We start from the raw sequence: 20,226 nt of genomic DNA, 5'->3' as shown, positions 1-20,226 counted from the left end.
TGTAGGGTAGGCTGCTGTTGTTTTTAAGATCTTACTTCTTGGGGCTGGGTGTCTGGCCTGCTGCTTAAGACACTCAGCCCTCACCACAGTACCTGGCTGGTTCCAGCTCCGGCTCTGGACTCGAGCTTCCTGCCGGTGCAGATGCTGGGAGCAGCAGCGTCAGCTCCAGTCCTTGGCTCCCTGTCACCCCACCCCGCATGAGGCCTGGACTGGGTCCCTGTCAACCCACCCCGCATGAGGCCTGGACTGGGTCCCTGTCAACCCACCCCGCATGAGGCCTGGACTGGCTCCCTGTCACCTCACCCGCATGAGGCCTGGACTGGGTCCCTGTCACTAGACCCCACGTGGGGCCTGGACTGGGTCACTGTCACCCCACCCCACGTGGGGCCTGGACTGGGTCCCTGTCACTCTACCCCACGTGGGGCCTGGACTGGGTCCCTGTCACCCCACTCCGCGTGAGGCCTGGACTGGGTTCCTGTCACCCCCCCACATGGGGCCTGGACTGGTTCCCTGTCACTCCACCCCACGTGGGGTCTGGACTGGGTCTCTGTCACCCCCCCCCACATGGGGCCTGGACTGGGTCCCTGTCACCCAACCCCACGTGGGGCCTGGACTGGGTCCCTGTCACCCCCCCCACATGGGGCCTGGACTGGGTCCCTGTCACCCCACCCCAAGTGGGGCCTGGACTAGGTCCCTGGCTCCTGACCCCAGCTTCAGCTAGAAGCAATCAGCAGATGGGAACACTCTCTCAAATAAATAAAACTATTTAGCAAACGTTTTACTTTTTTTTCTCCTGAGGCTGATCAAACCTTTCTGTAAAAGACATGTCTTCCTAAAACTAGATTACATTTCAACGTTAATGGCTGAAAGGCTGATCTGTCCTTCACTGTAACTCCTCCATGGAGCGTTCACACTGTAACCACAAGGCAACCCTAGCACTCCTACTTCCAGATCCCGGGAGAGACGAGGCCCTTGGCCACGGCAGTCCACACACACCAGCGGCAGGAACCTGTGTCAGCATCACTCACCATACTTCTTCTAATGTAGTTGATGGCTTTTTTCATATCCATGCCTGACCAGTTGTTGAGCATATAGCATATGCAGGAAGCACAGTAGACAAATCGCATGTCATTTTCACTGCCTTCAGGTACTGCACAAAAACTGAAAGTAACAACAGTAAATGATGCTTGACTCACACCAGACTCCACGTTTTTCTCCGGAGGGCTAGAACACCCACCCTGTCTTCAGCTGTAGGAAAACCTATCGCCGAGTTAACAACTTCATTCTACTTGCATTATAGAGTATAACCATGAACCTCCAAAGTTCCCAGTGGTCTCTCATGCAGCTGCACATGGCCGACTCGCCGACAGCCAGGGCCAGCAGTGGCCAGCAGCTTGGGTAAGTACCGCAGAGAAGCGAGCAGGCAAAGTTCAGCAGCCACCGGGCAGTAAGAACTTCCCAAGCCCGTTTTGCTTGGAATCCCACTCAAATATATATTCAAAATCATACTACTGTTCAATGTCACATACTGAGTTGGCTTTAGAGAGGGAATAGCTTGTGTTTCCTTCTGCCTCTTTATTTATAAACAAATACTTAGCTATGTCCCAGGTTCAAAGTGGACTCAAAACAAGTTTCTAGCATATTCTAAGTAACCTCCATTTATTCTGCATTTACACCAGCTCTCCCTCACCAAGGGACCTACGAGGACACTGTACGAGGATGTAACATGGCCAGATTTCTTCTCCTTAGATGGCATTATTGCTGGTTTCTTAATTCAAATCAGAACTTTCTTTCATCTTAAAATTCCACGCAGATTCTTCTTTAGACACACCACACAAAAAAACACATGTTAACCAACCAACTTCTTCCTATCCTATCTTAAAAACTGTCACTGGAAAACTTCCACTGGAACTCAATATTTAGTGTTCATTCTTGCCTCCATTTTTTTTGTATTGACACACAGGAAGTACAAATGTATGGGGTAGAGCATGATCTGACACAAGCACGCACTGTGATGGTGAAGGCAGGGCGTTCAGCTATGATTACTTCGAAATACTCACTTTTTCATCTAGAATCCCAATCCTGAGACTATTAAACATTCATTTTTGTGTCTATATCTGTTTTACAAAAGAAGAAAAGGTCACAGAGCCTGGCTCATACCTCCCGTCTTCCAGCTGAAGGGCTCGCAAGCCCGCAAGGCAAGCTTCTTTATTTACTCGACTCAGGTCGTCTCCCAGAATGACCAGGCACGAGAGGCCCGTGTACGTCATTGCAATGTGACCGCTATCATAAGGATGAGCTGTTCCAGGATTCTATATGCAAAATTAATATAATGTTAATTAGGAACTGAAATTGGAACTGACCTTATTTACTAATTCCACATGAGGTTTTAGTAACTTGCGAGCTGTGATTTATACATCATTGGCTTCTGGACCCTTCAGTTCCATATCTATAGTTTCAAACAACTGCAAACTGAAAATATGCAGAAAAAAACCCTACATGTGCTTGTTTTTCAATTTTTGTATTTATTTGAAAGAGTGCTGGATGTGTGGGGACAGAGCAGAGAGGGGAGAGAGGAAGCGAGAGAAATCTTTGCTCTGTTGGTTCGCTCCCCACATGGCTCCACTCCCCAGCATGCAGGGGTTCCATGACCTCTTCCACTACCATCACGGGTGCGCCAGTAGGAGCTGGCCTGCAAGCAGAGCCGTGAGACTCCAGCCAGCACTGAGCCGGGGTCTGGGGTCAGAAGTGGCAGCTTACCTCCCTGGACCACCACGCCAGCCCCGGTATCTACACCGGACACGTACAGGACTTTTTCCAAAGTAACGCCAACCCAGTGTCACTAAGCAGTATTCCCTGACCAATGCACTTCCATAGGTACTGTCACTGTTTCCATAACATGTGCATTGGATCCGAGAGATGTTTTTAGAGTGTATGCAAAGTAATCCAGCGATGATGTAAGGACACGTACGGTTTACATGTCCAGGCTGTGCTGTTCTGCATGGGTTACATGTGAAGGCCGTGCTGTTCTGCATGGGTTACATGTGAAGGCCGTGCTGTTCTGCATGGGTTACATGTGAAGGCCGTGCTGTTTTGCATGGGTTACATGTCCGGGCTGTGCTGTTTTGCATGGGTTACATGTGAAGACCATGCTGTTTTGCATGGGTTACATGTCCAGGCTGTGCTGTTCTGCACAGGTTACATGTGAAGGCCGTGCTGTTCTGTATGGGTTACATGTCCAGGCTGTGCTGTTCTGTATGGGTTACATGTCCAGGCTGTGCTGTTCTGCATGAGTTACATGTCCAGGCCGTGCTGTTCTGCACGGGTTACATGTCCAGGCTGTGCTGTTCTGCATGAGTTACATGTCCAGGCCGTGCTGTTCTGCACGGGTTACATGTGAAGGCCGTGCTGTTCTGTATGGGTTACATGTCCAGGCTGTGCTGTTCTGTATGGGTTACATGTCCAGGCTGTGCTGTTCTGCATGGGTTACATGTCCAGGCTGTGCTGTTCTGCATGGGTTACATGTCCAGGCTGTGCTGTTCTGCATGAGTTACATGTCCAGGCTGTGCTGTTCTGCACGGGTTACATGTGAAGGCCGTGCTGTTCTGTATGGGTTACATGTCCAGGCTGTGCTGTTCTGTATGGGTTACATGTCCAGGCTGTGCTGTTCTGCATGGGTTACATGTCCAGGCTGTGCTGTTCTGCATGGGTTACATGTGAAGACCATGCTGTTTTGTCTGAGGAATTGGAGCACAGTTTTCTCCCTTATTTCTCCCCAAAGCCCCCTCCTCCCTTCTGACCCCAAGAACTAACCTTTGATGGATTGAATGGGATACCCAGGTAGGAAGAGCCTCGGAAACCACAGCGATTTAAATTTGATCCTAAAAAATAAAAGTATGTGCTTAAAGGACATCTCATTTTCCCACGCAGTCTGAGAGCTTCAGCGCAGTCTCTGAGAATGCCTTCAGTCCCCAAGCCTTGTCACGGTCTGCACTTTCAGGCTGGCTAGCGCCAAGTGCTCAGGACACGCCAGGCCCGCCCCACGTGCTTCCTGAGGGTCTCACTTCATGTCCACACGTCACAAGCTCCACCCCGAGCCTGCTAGGGACCTCTCCCCACTGCATGCAGAAGGCATCTACCTCTACTTCAGTGCCTTTTCCACAGAACAGACAGGGTTGGGAACGCTAGCTCCGGTCCAGTGCGTTTTTCTATTCTTCCTCCACGTCCCTCTACGTGGTGAAGGTCAAGATCAAGCACCTCAACAGCAGGGAAAACACATACTTCGTATTTCAATAGTCCAGTCCAGTAATACGTTTGGCTTTGAGGCACAGAGAAGACTATGACATGGTGCTTAGTTTGTATTTGTTCAACGTATGTTTGCTCACACAATTTTTTCCCACCTAAAATTCTGATTCTTCAAGGCGCACTTAGAACAATCCCATGAATAATGGTGAGAATGTTGAGAACCATCACAAAACCAACACCATAGGTACAGGACACAGTTCTGGCGGGATGTAAATACACAGCAGAGACCAGCTCAGCCTGGTGTACAAGCAGGCTCTGCTGCGGGGACCCCTCCCACCTCAGCCTGGTGTACAAGCAGGCTCTGCTGTGGGGACCCCTCCCACCTCAGCCTGGTGTACAAGCAGGCTCTGCTGTGGGGACCCCTCCCACCTCATCCTGGTGTACAAGCAGGCTCTGCTGCGGGGACCCCTCCCACCTCAGCCTGGTGTACAAGCAGGCTCTGCTGCGGGGACCCCTCCCACCTCAGCCTGGTGTACAAGCAGGCTCTGCTGCGGGGACCCCTCCCAGCTCAGCCTGGTGTACAAGCAGGCTCTGCTGCGGGGAACCCTCCCACCTCAGCCTGGTGTACAAGCAGGCTCTGCTGTGGGGACCCCTCCCACCTCAGCCTGGTGTACAAGCAGGCTCTGCTGTGGGGACCCCTCCCAGCTTAGCCCGCCCACAGGACTGGGAGAAGCAGGCTCTGCTGCGGGGAACCCTCCCAGCTCAGCCTGGTGTACAAGCAGGCTCTGCTGTGGGGACCCCTCCAAGCTCAGCCCACCCACAGGACTGGGAGAAGCAGGCTCTGCTGCGGGGACCCCTCCCAGCTCAGCCTGGTGTACAAGCAGGCTCTGCTGCGGGGACCCCTCCCACCTCAGCCTGGTGTACAAGCAGGCTTTGCTGCGGGGACCCCTCCCACCTCAGCCTGGTGTACAAGCAGGCTCTGCTGCGGGGACCCCTCCCACCTCAGCCTGGTGTACAAGCAGGCTCTGCTGTGGGGACCCCTCCCACCTCAGCCTGGTGTACAAGCAGGCTCTGCTGTGGGGACCCCTCCCACCTCAGCCCGCCCACAGGACTGGGAGAAGCAGGCTCTGCTGCAGGGACCCCTCCCAGCTCAGCCTGGCCCACAGGACTGGGAGAAGCAGGCTCTGCTGCGGGGACCCCTCCCAGCTCAGCCTGGCCCACAGGACTGGGAGAAGCAGGCTCTGCTGCGGGGACCCCTCCCAGCTCAGCCTGGTGTACAAGCAGGCTCTGCTGCGGGGACCCCTCCCACCTCAGCCTGGTGTACAAGCAGGCTCTGCTGCGGGGACCCCTCCCACCTCAGCCTGGTGTACAAGCAGGCTCTGCTGCGGGGACCCCTCCCACCTCAGCCTGGTGTACAAGCAGGCTCTGCTGCGGGAACCCCTCCCACCTCAGCCTGGTGTACAAGCAGGCTCTGCTGTGGGGACCCCTCCCACCTCAGCCTGGCCCACAGGACTGGGAGAAGCAGGCTCTGCTGCGGGGACCCCTCCCAGCTCAGCCTGGTGTACAAGCAGGCTCTGCTGTGGGGACCCCTCCCAGCTCTGCCCGCCCACAGGAACAGCAGTAACCTTTTTAGCCTCTACTGCTCTGTTCAACACCTGAACTATTTATCACAGTAGCTGACATGATGCCTTCAACAAATCAGGAACTACTACATTTAACATTCTCCACCAATCACCTTTACATTATGAGTGAACATTTATTTTGAAAAAGATACTAATGGTAATCATTTTAGTGCATGTAATTCTCTTATTCTCTGAAGATTTTTAGACTGTTAAGCTATTTTTTCTTTTTTTTATTTTTGACAATCTTTACATAGTTAATTGGGGCACAAAGGTTCAAGGCCTATAGGAAAGTGGGTAAAACTATTATTTCCACATTGTTTTTTTCCTGTATCTGAGGTAAAGGGGGATATTGAGGGAGAAGCCCCACCCAGTCTCCCACCCATCCTAGGTCCCTGATGTGGGGCATGCTCCGAGGGTCTTGCTCAAGTGTTCGGATAGTTCAACAGTTCTGAATTGCTGCCAGTCTCGCCACTCCAAGCATGATGAGGTGCTGGAGAATCCACTGACTGACATAGTCCATCACAGAGTCTCCATTTGCCCTGTTTTTCACTGTCAACACATGGCTAGTGTAGTTGATTGATTTGTTCTGTCCTCTGTCTTTTCATGGTTAGGGTTCTGAGTCCAGCAGTTCGACTGGGGGGATCCCTAAAGAAACTTTGTCTGAGGTGAACCCAGACCAGATTCTTGTATGTACTAGCAAGCACAGGGCCCGGCACAGTCCATCGCCCCGATCGATCAGCTGGTGGTTGCAATTGCTGGGTCGGTTCTGTTTCCAGTCCTGTCTTCCACTGGAACTGATGGGTGTTGCAGTCCAGCCTGGTTCTGCCCAGCACACACTCAACCCTCACATAAACCAGTGGGATCTGCAGCCTAGTTGGAGCGATCCACAATAACCCCCACCAGGCCCGCCCCCTATCCTGGTTTGCGAGTATGTGCAGCAGACTAGTCCAGTCTGTCCCACATCCCATTTGGCTCTCATACATGTCAAAGGGCATTGAAGCCTAGTTGAACCTAACCAGCTCCACTATCCAGCCCACACACATGCTGTTGGGTGCCTTTCTGCTAGACTGCTAAGCTATTGAAGACTTGTCAACATGTAAGGAGAGTAAGAAAAACACTCAGGCTCTGTGACCTAGTGAATCTAAGAATCTACTTCAACGCCTTCAAATCTAAGACATGCATACAATGCAATGCTGAAAATGCAACAGGTCGCATATATCATACCATAATGTTCCACTAGAAGGAACATTGTACTGCTATTAAATAACTAGTAAAACTGCATACTAATATGCAAAAATACAACTGGGTTAAGAGATAGTACACAAAATACACGTGCATTGCGGTTTATAAGAAAATAGTACATACTGAAAAAAACTGGATGGGAATAAAAATAGAATTATGTGGGGTGATAGGAAAAAGAGACCAGATTAAGCTGCTGGCTCCTGGCTCTGGCTCTGGCTCCAGCCCTAGCCCAGCCCAGCCCAGCCCTAAGCCCAGCCTAGCCCAGCCCTAAGCCCAGCCTAGCCCAGCCCAGCCCAGCCCAGCCCTAAGCCCAGCCCAGCCCAGCCCAGCCCTAAGCCCAGCCCTAAGCCCAGCCTAGCCCTAAGCCCAGCCCAGCCCAGCCCTAAGCCCAGCCCAGCCCAGCCCTAAGTCCAGCCCAGTCCAGCCCAGCCCAGCCCAGCCCTAAGCCCAGCCCAGCCTAGCTCTAAGCCCAGCCCAGCCCTAAGCCCAGCCCAGCCCTAAGCCCAGCCCAGCCCAGCCCTAAGCCCAGCCTAGCCCAGCCCAGCCCAGCCCAGCCCTAAGCCCAGCCCAGCCCAGCCCTAAGCCCAGCCCAGCCCCAGCCCTAAGCCCAGCCCAGCCCTAGCCCCAGCCCAGTCCTAAGACCAGCCTAGCCCAGCCCTAAACCAAGCCAAGCCCAGCCCCAGTCCCAGCCCAGCCCTAAGCCCAGCCCAGCCCAGCCCAGCAGCCCAGCCCCAGCCCAGCCCCAGCCCCAGCCCAGCTTTGACCTAGTCACTGTCAGCACCTGGAGATGAATGAGCAGATGTGAGCTGTCTGCCTATCTCTTTGCGTCTCTCAAATAAATAAATAAATAAATAAATAATAACATTTCAACATTCTTAATTTATTAAGCTCTCTCTGGGTTCCTAACATGATCTATCTGATGGGATTTCTTTCATTATTCTAATAAGCCTATCTTTGTGATAATCATTAAAGTATTAACATGCAATTCACTCCAAATTTAGGACTGAGTGCACACTTGCAGTGACATCCAAATGTCTTCCCGTGTTACTAAACAGCACCACCAGCGACCAGTGTTGTGGCACCACAAGGCAAGCCACTATTAAGCATGCAGAATTACATCCAGGTCACTCTGCTTCTAATTCAGCTCCATGTTGGCATGCCTGGGAAGGCAGGACAAGACAGCGTCCCTCAGTGGGTGCCTGCCACCTACATGGGAGACCTGGATGAAGCACCAAACATCCCAGCCTAGCTCAGCTCTGGATGTTACAGCCACAGGAGAGCTCTCTCTGTGTGTGCACGCCCATCTCCTTTTAAGTCCATGCACTCTGCCTGTCAAATAAAGCACATCTTTACAAGAATAGCACCATCTAGTGTTTGTGCTCAGCAGTAACAGAACAAACTAGAAGTTCACCGTGTGAGAGTATCTGACCTGTGAGAGTATAGATGCTCACCAAGTCCTATCCCAGCACTGCATTAAAAACCACAGAGGGTAGGGACCGGTCAACCAAATACACAAACAACCAACCCCTGTCTGACACAGAACCAAAAGCCACTGGGTCGGTGAGCACCATAAAGTCAAACCAGTTCAAGCTGTTAACAGAGAGAACAGATCAGGTTATGAAAGAAAAATGGAAACCGGGTACACTGGAAGAGCAGCAAAAGTGGGAGTCTGAATATAATGTAATAAGTATATGTTTATGTGTAACTATGTAGAAAGATAAATTACTAGAACCTACTAGAATGTTTAGCTGTTAACTAGAAGGAAAGTTCATCTATTTCCTAGTCTTTACATGAAAGATATTCAGCTCTTTTATTTCAAAAGATTTATCCGAAAGACAAAGAGAGACAGAGAAAGACATCCACCTGCTAATTCACTCCCCAAATGGCAAAAACAGCCAGGACTGGGTCATGCTGAAGCCACAAGTCAGGTACACCACCCAGGTCTCCCACGTGGGTAGCAGGGCCCCCCACACCCGGGCCGTCTTGCACTGGACGTCTAGACACATTAAGTGAGAGCTGGTTTGGAAGCAGAACACCCAGGACGGGAATCAGCCCCCATGTGGGACACCAGAGTCCCAGCTGGGTGGCTTGACCCCTCAGCCAGCTCTTATCTGATGAGCAGATCACACTGTAGAACTTTTAGGTTTATATTAAGTTCCTAAGTATATGCCAAGTATTATACAATAGTACATTTATATTTAACATAACTATCTTCTAGAATATAAAAGTTTAACAAGACATAAAAAGATTGTGTCTTTGACAAGTAGTGTATTTCATCATTCAAGAAACAATGTGAATTGCTTTTTATAGGAATTTCTCTTTCAAGAGACAACTGCATTGAGAAAGATAAAGTAAAAATTATATCAAAAATTGCATTGAGGTGCTTCTAAAAAGGCATGGTCCTTAAGATAAAATGTTATCATACCTACTAAAGGTAACGCTGCTTAAACAGAACTCAAAATGTGATGTAAGCACATTCTTAACTTTTTAATCCCCACTTAAAAAGATGCTTGCACTTAGCAAATGGATTTCCAGTGAGGAATGTAGCAATATGTCACACATAGAAATATACATTTATGTTTTACGAACACAGAAAGAATTCTGAATAGGTCTTCTTAAGAAACAGCCAAGTTTCCTAGTAGGAAAACATATCTTACACAACTTCTTAGATGTCAACTAAGATCCAGACAAGATAAAAAAATTTTTGTAGCTAAAAAAATGTTTTCTTCAACATCTTTTTTAAGATTTCACGGGCTGGTTTTAGAACTGACTTAAATCCCAAGTAAGCAAGACAGGAGCAAATGTTCTTTCCTCCAGTGGTTTAATAGTGTTTCCTCCAAGGAGAGGGCCAACCGAGAGTTCGGACCATGCCTTGCTGGAAAGGTCTCCAGCAGGCGACAAGGGGCAGGAAGGACACACACACACTGAGGCTAGCTTCACAAAAATTGCCCACACGTACAACGTCTCCACAACCGCTGCTCTTTCATTCAAGCTACAGAGCTTGAACGTACCACACGAAACCACACTCGGGGCGGCCACCTGAAAAACCAACCAGAAGCTGACATCATTCAGTATTTTTCCCTTTAATAGCCAATACTTGTATCTACATTTCCCAACAATTCTAATAATTTACGAGATCTATTAAGGAACAGATACCAAATCTAGCATCCCTTTCCAAAAACTGAAATGTCAATGAAGTAGTCACAGGATGTGGTTCAGAACTTGCATTTTTTCACATACTGGTTACTCAATACCATGTCAATTAATGCCATAGTGTTGTAAACTGTTGTTGATGTTTTGTCGGGACTTTTAATGGACCGGGATGATATTCTGCCAGCTCCACCTTCAGATCAGAGATGGTCTACCCGAGAAACTGTTGAATTTATCTGGACAATAATATGCTGGACTCTATACTTGGTATATGCTTACAATGAAACAATCTCAACTGAATTTGAACTGTAGTACTGCAGCAAGGTAGAGGAATCCACCATGGGGGGAGGGTATGGGGAGGGGTTGGGGGGGAATCCCAGAGCCTATGAAACTGTGTCACATAATGCAATGTAATTAATAAAAATTAAAAAAAAAAAGAAAAAGAATTCTCATAACCACATCTGTGTCTCACAGAAAAACCACACGATAAACAAGGGGCTCAGTGCCCAGAATCCGTATATGAGAAAAATGCCCAAGTGCTAAGGAACAGAGAGCTGCATTCCCATCCTGCCTCTGGCACCAACTAGCTGCCTAACTGTGAACCATCAGGCTCTCTGCCTTTAAAAGCTCCACTTGCAAAAGAACTAAACAGAAACAGTCAGCTGATGCAGCAATAAAGATACCACTGGGGAAGGAGGAGGGGGAGGTGGAGGCAGCAGGGTAGTAGTGGCACCACAGGTTAATCTGTCACTTCCAATGCTGCCATCCCATGCAGGATGCTGGCTACAATGCTTCTTACCCATTTTTCTTTTGCCATACCTGGGAAGGTAGGGGAAGAAGGCCCAAATATACACGTGGGCCCCTAGCATCCCTGTGTTCCCGGCCTCTGCCTGTGGCCTGGTCCGGCCCCAGAAGCTGAGGTCAGTTGGAAAGAAGCCAGAAAATGAATCTTACACTCTGTTTCTGTTGTGTTAGTTTTCAAATAAATCAATCTTAAAAAAAAAAAAAATAAGCATCTGCTTGGGACCCTACACACCTTGCAGTGCTGTGCCTGGGTCCAAGTCCTGGCTCCATTTCCTGCAACTGTACAGCAGAGGAGGTCACCCAGCCAGGAGACCTTGTCCGAGACCATGGCTTCCAACCCCAGCCTGGCCAGCTCAGCTGCTGCAGGAATCTGGGGAGTCTGATGGTCTGTCCCTTAATTAAAATAAAGAAGCAATGAGCCATAATACCCCTTGATCTGTTCTAGCCTGGAGTTCTCCACTTAAGTCCTTGAGAACAGAAGGCACAAAGCTATACTTAGCCCCTGTATCCTGAGTATTTCCTCGTGATGTTCAGAATGGCCCATACTCCAATGGCCATCACACTTATTCATATGCCACACCCGGAGGGCCTGCACAGCCCTGGAGTGAGTGGAGGTGCTATAGTGACTGTTTCCACTAGGAACGGACCCATAAACTTCAACAGTGAGCCAGTACTCAGACTGGGAATGCAGAAGCCCAAGATTTTAGTCCAAAAAGTTCTCTTAACCTTACTGCATGTCTTTTTTTTTTTTTTTAGATGTATTTATTTTTATTGCAAAGGCAGATATACAGAGAGGAGGAGAGACAGAGAGGAAGATCTTCCGTTCAATGGTTCACTCCCCAAGTGACCTCAACAACTGGTGCTGCGCCGATCCAAAGCCAGGAGCCAAGAGCTCTTCCAGGTCTCCCACACGGGTGCAGGGTCCCAAGGCTTTGGGCCATCCTTGACTGCTTTCCCAGGCCACAGGCAGGGAGCTGGATGGGAAGTAGAGCTGCTGGGATTAGAACCGGCACCTATATGGGATCACAGCGTGTTCAAGGCGAGGACTTCACCTGCTAGGCCACTGTGCTGGGCCCAAGAGAACATTTTTAAAAATCATTTGTAGGGCAAGTCTGGAAGAGGCATAATGTGTGAGTTTTTCTTTACTCTGGAAGAATTTTATTTCATTTTCAAAGACAAAGGACAGCTTTGCTGGGTATGCTGTTCTGGGTCGACAATTTTTTACTTTTAGAATCTGGAATATGTCACACCATTCTCTTGGCTTGTTGAGTTTCCTGTAAGAGGTCAGCTGTGAGTCTGATTGCCGTTCTTCTATACGTCAATTGACTTTTTTCATGTGCACATTTAAGGATCTTTTCCTTGTGTTTGATTGAAGAGAGCCTGATTATCATGTATTGTGGTGAAGATTGCTTTTGGTCAACCCTGTATGTGCTTCTCACTGTTGATAAGAACCTTTAGAATGAGTTTTCTGAATTCTGTATCCCTCATTTTTCCAATGCATTCCTTAGTTAACTCTGAAGTTGGCAAGGAATTTTGCTCCTTTGCAGGGGAGTCTTCAGTAATATTCATTGTGCCTTTGTCTCTTCTTTTGCTCTTGGTCATAATTAGCAGATTCTTCTTGGGGCAGGTTTCTAAGCTGTGTCACTGACAGGTCTGCAATTCAATTTTATTTATTGTGGTTGGTACACAGCTCTTTGTTTGGAACCACTTGTGCTACTCCCTCCAGCAAGTTCCAGGTCTGAGTTCTTACGTTAGACTTCCACCACAGTCTCCTTAGCCCCAGCTGCTGGCTCACCAGTCTCCACCTCCTGTGATGCCATGCTGAGGCTGCACAGTTGTCTACACAACCTTTCTCCCACTTCTGGTCAGAGCGGTTTCCAGGATTAGGGAGACACCAGGTGTCCTAACAGCTAGGTTGTTGATGGTGCAGGTCTTGCCAGAACCTGGTGGCTATTAGGTCTGAGGGCCACACAGACCTATTTTGAGACGTAAGATGCCAAAGTCGATATTATTTTTGATGTGGTATTTCAGTGCGATGCACTGAACTGGAAGTGAGTTTGCTCCCAGCTCAGCGCATGTGCAGCTCACTGTTGTCACTGAAGTCTCATAGCCTTTGCCACACTGTACACAAAGGCGCCCGATGCACCACTCATGGAGTTCTTGATCTGCTGGCCGTCAGGTCCGGGAGCTACTCAGACCTATTTCGGGAGCAACCTGTAGGATGCAATGTCATTGCAATGCACTGAGCCCAAAATAACTTCATTCCCAGGGCAGCCTTTGCCTCCCTACACAAAATGGTGCCCCCGTGCAGCTCGGGGGGGGGGTCTGGGCTGTGAAAATCCACCCAGTTTCCACACGGCCTGTTTGGGATCTGCTGCTCTGTCTCTGCTGCTGATCAAATCAAACAGACCAGCCGTTCTTTGCCTGGGTTCACCTGCTGAGCTCCTGATGAACCCCCTTCACACCCAGCCACCAGTGGATCTCAGACTGCTGCTCACTGACTGCTGAATGTTTTTCTCAATAACCTTTTGGCTTATTATTTCTCCAAAGTTAGAGTGAGATATATAAATGTTACTCAACCAATAAACCACACTGGTAACCCACAGGTGCTGATTTTTATGACACAGGTAGATGGTGATCACTGATTAAAACTTCATGGTTTTTCAAGAGTTTATTTGCTTCATCCTTCTTTTTAAAGAAAATGTATTTGAAAAGGAAATAGGTAGATACATGGAGCGACTGCCCAAGATCTCCCATCCACTGGCTCACTCTCTAAATGTCCCAACACCCAGGGATGAGCCAGGCTGAAGCTGCCAGCCAATAACTCCCTCTAGGTCTTCCATGTGGGAGGCAGGGACCCCCAGACTGGCACCTTTACCAGCTGCCTTTCAGGGTGTGCCTCAGCAGGCAGCCAGGACCTGAAGCCAGGCCCAAAGAGAGGGAACATGGCTCCAGTCTCCAGTGGTAGCTTAACTGCTACACCAAATGCTTGCTCCTGGTCAGAATTCCTACATTCAAATTAGAACTTTACACCTACTGGAGTAAGGAACAAAGCTTACGAAACTTTTCATATTTAGTTGCTCACAGAACTGAAGAAGTCTGAGAATTATTCAAAAAGTTTTAAGAAGTATAAAAATGAGGGATAGAAGTGCTCCCCGAAACCATGAAAGAGACGCTGGTGAAGCACTGGAGGGAACAGGACAGAGGACTACAGACAGACGCCATGGCAAGAACAGCTGAGCGAAAAAGGAAACGAACATTACAGAATTAGCCAAGCATAACCCTGAAATCCCCACAACCAATCAGCAGTCATCAATTTGGGAATGCACCACAGAGTGTGACACAATTGTGAATTAGCACTCAATCCAAGACAACTCTAGATCCTTCTCGCAAGAGGCTGGAGACTGAAGTGTTGTATCTGAACAAATGGGACTGTTCATCACAAAGCACGCATGAATAAACATGCCAACAGCATGATAATACACACTAGGAGGTGTGTTCCACACGTGTGGCAGGCACCAGTCACACTCAAAATCAGATGGCAAAAACTCACTCACTGTCTTCTGTGGGAAGGACTTGTAGGGAGTAAATCCACTCAATTATATCATCTTTGTTCACCACATCCAAGGAATCCAACATGTCCAGACCAGAGAGTGCGAAAAACGCAATTGTCAACCTAAAAAGAGAAAAAGGGAAAAATTCTATCATAACCATCAAACCATGGAACTCAGCCTCATTCACAAAAGTAACAACATAAGCTACTCCTACAATAATTTAAACTGCATCACAAGAGTCAAAAATATTCACCACTGAGCCTGGCACCATAGCCTAGCACCTACAGTCCTCCCTCCCCTTGCAGGTGCTGGAATCCCAGATGCATACCTGTTCTAATTCCGGTGGCCCCACTTCCCATCCAGCTCCCAGATTATGACCTGCAAAAGCAGTGGAGGATGGCCCAAAGCCTTGGGACCCGCGTGGGAGACCTGGAAGAGGCTCCAAGATCTTGGCTTTGGATCAGCACAGCTCTGGCCATTGCAGCCGCTTATGGAGTAAATCAGCAGATGGAATTTTTTCCTATCTTTCCTCCTCTTTATATATCTGACTTTCCAATAAAAATAATAAATAGGGGCCCTGTGCGGTAGCCTAGTACATAAAGTCCTCCCCTTGTATGCGGCAGGATCCCATATAGGTGCCAGTTCTAATCCCGGCAGTTCTACTTCCCATCCAGCTCCCTGCTTGTGGCCTGGAAAAGCGGTCGAGGACGGCCCAAAGCCTTGGGACCCTGCACCTGCATGGGAGACCTGGAAGAGCTCCTGGCTCCGGATCAGCACAGCACCGGCTGTTGCAGCCACTTGGGGAGTGAATCATCGGATGGAAGATTTTCCTCTCTGTCTCTCCTCCTCTGTGTATATCTGCCTTTGCAATAAAAATAAATAAATCTTTCAAAAACTAATAATAAATTAAAAATGTATCTACCATTCTTGCAATGTAATAGCACAACACAGCCTGCTTCAATCTTTGTAAAGAGACATTGAGGGGTTAAGGAACCAATGCTTAGTGAAGGCACACTGGACTGCATCAGCAAGCCGAGGGAGAGAGGACCCTGACAGCAGCTCCCTCCGCCTGCACCGAACACTCAGACGACCGGGACAAGCAAAACGTCCCTGTCACCACACACCCAAAGCAATTGCATCTACTGTGCTGAATTCTTGAGGGATGAGAGTACATTTATCTTCTCCAAACCCATTTATCAACAGTGTGATTCCTTGAAAATAACCCACATTGAATTCTAGGGCAGAATGAACCCACTCAGGGATGTATACATGTAATTCAACTACATTTTCCCAGAGAGGCACAGCAGAACGAGGCACTCCTCCCCCCGCCAGCGAGAGGCTGCGCATTTCTGGAGACCCGAGTCCTCCTCAAACTTCTTCTCCCTAATTCCCTTCACGCTGACACGCAGCGTCCGGGAAGGCGACCTGAGCACTGTCAACGTCACTTCCATAGCCTAACAAGACCAAGCAATAAACCAACACTTCAGACTGTCTGGCCTAACATTTTCACAGCACAGCAAAGCCATGGCTGTAACTTCTCCAGGAAGGCCACCAGAGCGAATTAAGCCTTAATTCCTGCCCTAAGACATGGTCCATGTGTAATAGTTAACGCCTCTCCTGGGCTTCTAGAATGGTAGTTTCTAGAAACCATTACCAACCTCTGGAGAAATGAGAATACAGTCATTCTTTTGTAAATGGCTTAATTCTCTCTGATTCCCGGTGGGAAAAGACTGGCATCCAGTAGATAACCAGAGTGACTTAATTCCAACCGAAGCTTAAGCACAGAAACAAAGCTCTGGTACATAAGGACGGTAAACATTCGGGAAACTCAGTTACTGGGACTACGAACCATGTATCGGACACCTTGCTGGCAAACTCCTCATTCATTACCTCAATTTATTTCTAACAACCTACTGAGATCCACCTGAATTAGGGAAGTGATTTGTGCAGACAAACCAGGATCACATTAAAGGCAGCAGGGCCCGTGTTACATGGTAGTAATGAGCTCAGACATCAGCCATAGACTCTAACCTCAAGTTGGCCAATTTCCAGCCACATGACTCTGCAAAGGATACTGAATTTTTCTAAGTGTTTGCTTCCAATAACAGAAATCAATATGACCCCTAACGCAGATATTCTGTTGACCCTCGCATCAAACACTCCATGAACACAGCAAGTGGAAGCCATCTTTACATCTGCCAGACCTGGAGGAATAGCAGTGATGGCCATGTGACCTCATCCCACTTCGGATCACTGCAAGATAACAATGACCTGAGGACCCAGTCACCCCATAGACCACTGCAGGAGTAACAATGACCGTGACATGGGGTCACATGTAATGACATTGCAGGAGGAACAATCATCTTAGCCTCCAACCATGCCCTGGAACACACCAGAGCAACAACCACGTTAGCACCTTGCCACGCTCCACAGCTCTACAGAATCAACAGCCATCTGAGGACCCAGTCACACTCAGCTCTCCGGGAGGAACCATCCATCACTGTGGCTCCAACCATGCTCTGGGACACCACAGGGTAACACAGCAGCAGGACTCAGGGACACTCGGAAACGCTGCCGGAGTACTTTGCAAATCACTGCTCTGGTGGCCCCTAGGAGTCACAGGGCGGGGCAGTCTTGTCAGCGGCATGCACTCAAGGGTTTATGTGACCTGCAATACTGTACCCCACCCCCGAGAACAGCAACAAGGGTTTTCAGTTTGGATATAATCCATGAAGTAAATGAGATATTTGTAGTCAGATAAAATCATCTAATAATTTATTAAAAGAGGAAGAGAAATAAACGTAGGGAGAACAGGAATTGAGGTCAGAGAGTGGCTAAAATCAAGAGCTTCCTGTCTGTGAAAGCAATGTGTCATAACACAAGCCCAAAGGTCACGAAGCCTGAAAGCAAGCTGGTGTTCTGTTCTAAAACCGAAAACTTCCGAAGCGAGCCAGTCCAGCCCTTGGGCTCGCTGCAGACAGTGAACGCCAAAGCATTCAAGCCATCTGCTCGAGATTTCAATTCTGGAAAATCAAACTCCTGAGGACCCCTGAGATCCAGCACGAGGGCTTCTTGGCTGAGGCTGGACACTCAGCAACCCCAGGCCCTGTAGGACCGCAGGCCAAGGAGCCCAGGCACCTGCTGTAAACTTCCCGGTGCCTGAAAGACAGAGCCAGGCTTCGGAGTACTGCATCTTACCAGGGCTACCAGGGCACAGCCCCTCCTGAGCCTCCCAGGGGATGGCTTCCCGGCTACAGGAAGTGCAGCTGACTTCCTACAAACACGCTGACAGGTTCAGGGCAGGCCTGTGCACAACCAACTACCCCCAGAACAGCAAGTGCTGGGCCTACAGAGGCCCTGCCCTAAAGTCACACTGCTACCTATCACATCGGACCTCAATTAGCTATTACTTGCTTCTGGATACAGAAGCATTCCATTTACAAACAAGTATCAAATACAAAACTCATCTTCTGGCAGAATTTAGAAATCCTGCCCACTTCCTTACTAGGCAGCCATGCAAGTGCAGCTTGAGACGTCGGCGGAGACTGAGGCTGACGGGGTCCCGGCTCCCGGGAGCAGGCTGACATGAGCAGCTGCAGGGCCGCGAAGGCCGGCAAGGGCAACACGCAGAGGCAGGACGCACTCTGGGGAGCCCATGGCTGGTCTCTCTCCAGGATAGGCCCTCAGAATTGCATTTCCGATCACACCACAACTCTCAAGTAGCCCACAGCTCTGTGAAAGAATGTTAAGTGAGGTGTTAAAACAGAACCCAGGCTGTGAGCTTCTATGGGAAATAGCATCTAGCTGACAGCTTCATGGGCAGCCACCACAGGTGGTCTCCCCGACGGGTACACCGAGGGACAATCCCAACACACATGGCCAACATGACGCCGTCCTCTCTTCTGGAGGACATGTGCTGCCTTCCTTTCTTGTGAGGGAACTCGCTGAAGGAAGTCAGCCCACTCCTCCCTGAACATCCTCTCACATGGAGGAAGAGGGGCATGCTGAGTCCATCAGCGGGTCAGCTCAGAGTAAACCAAACACACGGCTCGAGCAACGCTGGGCTACGCGCACACATGCTCGCACACCCGCACAGTCAACAAGACCCAAGGACTACCAACACAGGACGGGTAAGAGCAGGCCCGGCCGGAGGGGAGACGTCCTCGGTGCTCCTGCCTGGACACTACTGAGTCAGGAGTGCTGCCGGGCTGCAAAAAGAAAGCCAGTGTGGCCTGCTGTGGCACACACGCCTACAGGACCCAAGGAGACTCCAGAGTCCTGGGCAGCTGTGGGCATGTCGCAGCACCACTTCCCTGTCTTCCCTAGCGGGCCGCGCTGACCTGGACCTCAGGGGCCCAACCAAATCACACTGCAGACGTCTCAGAGTGTAAGTGAGCAGCGCTGTGACACAAAAGGGAAGACAGACAAAACAGGACACATTAGAATAAACAATGAGGCAAAAATATTAGCACATAAATGCTGGATACATATTGGAACAGATGGCTGACGGGCTGCATGAGTTCTAGAACTCCAAGTGTTACTCTCCGTTTGTGCCATTTCTCCGTGGTTGACTGAGCTGCTCAACACTTTTAAGTGATTACATATCTCTGGAATTACATGAACAGGTAAGTCTTCTTACTCTCAAATTATCCAGCAAGAAATGCTGACTGAACATTACCACAGACCATAGGTCAGGGCAAGAGCGAGTACAGCAGGCCTCTGATAGATGCTGCTAGAAACCCCGCACCTGAGCTGCTCCTTCTGCCTCTCGACCGGACAGCGCCTCATGACCCACCCCCTAGCGTGACCACTCCTCCAGCCCTTTCCTACCCTGCTCTCACTGGCTTCTAACCGGCTTCCCCACGTCTGGACCCGTGACTACCACTGGGAACTGCCCATCTAACTGGGAAGACCCACTGCTCGGCCAGCTCCCGTCACTCACACAGCCCCAGATGCAAGGTTCCAGAAAAGACACACAGCGCCTTCCCCGGCCTGGCCCACGCCTGCCTCTCCAGGCTGCCCAACACACACACACACCTTCTTGTGGCGTGGACCACTACTAGACAATTGCTGGACTGAAGATCTTTATGTCTCTCCTTCCCTCTATAAATCTGCCTTTCCAATCAAAGAAAAAAAAAAGAATCTTAAAAAAAAAAAAAAAAAAGAGAGAGAAAAGTAAAACCTCAAGACCAGGAAAAGCTTCCCTGGGGCCAGCACTGTCCATCTGCAACGCCATTGCCGCACGGGGAGCCCGTTTAAGGCCAGCTGCTCTACGTCAGCCCTTGTTAACGCACCACGAAGGCAGCAGGAGATGGCCCAACTCCCTGTGTCCCTGCTACCCACACAGGGGACCTGGATGGGGCTCCAAGCTCCTGCCTTCCGCGCGGCACTGCCCCAGCCAGGCGGAGAGGACACCAGTGGATGAAAGACTTCCTCCCCTCCCCACAGTAACTCTGCTTTTCAGATAAATAAAACATCTTAAGAAAAAAACCAACTTCCTCAACTACTTGAAATAGAAATCTGTTCACTGCCAAAGTTCACAATCCAAGGTTTAACATGCACATGATATACTACTATCACTTTTGACAACACAAAAGAAAAATCTCAGA

The 20,226-nt window shown here is 49.4% G+C and overlaps 1 protein-coding gene across 2 annotated transcripts in view; it reads right to left on the bottom strand.

Annotated features, from left to right (window-relative positions):
• PGGT1B (protein geranylgeranyltransferase type I subunit beta) overlaps positions 1 to 20,226 on the bottom strand; it is a 40,186-nt gene that overhangs the window by 17,106 nt on the left and 2,854 nt on the right. The window contains exons 2-5 of one of the 2 annotated variants that reach the window (XM_058677512.1): positions 14,621 to 14,739; positions 3,814 to 3,881; positions 2,161 to 2,312; positions 1,029 to 1,161 (exon numbers count right to left, since the gene is read on the bottom strand). In XM_058677512.1, coding sequence (XP_058533495.1) covers positions 1,029 to 1,161; positions 2,161 to 2,312; positions 3,814 to 3,881; positions 14,621 to 14,739 — 472 coding nt within the window. Of the gene's footprint in view, positions 1 to 1,028; positions 1,162 to 2,160; positions 2,313 to 3,813; positions 3,882 to 14,616; positions 14,740 to 20,226 lie in introns of those variants that run through there. The other variant, XM_058677513.1, reaches the window with a different exon arrangement.

The sequence above is a fragment of the Ochotona princeps genome, chromosome 19, assembly GCF_030435755.1.
Source record: "Ochotona princeps isolate mOchPri1 chromosome 19, mOchPri1.hap1, whole genome shotgun sequence".
Taxonomy (NCBI): Eukaryota; Metazoa; Chordata; class Mammalia; order Lagomorpha; family Ochotonidae; genus Ochotona; species Ochotona princeps.
The sequence above is the reverse complement of the archived record's forward strand: the minus strand, read 5'-3'. Positions and strand labels throughout refer to the sequence as shown.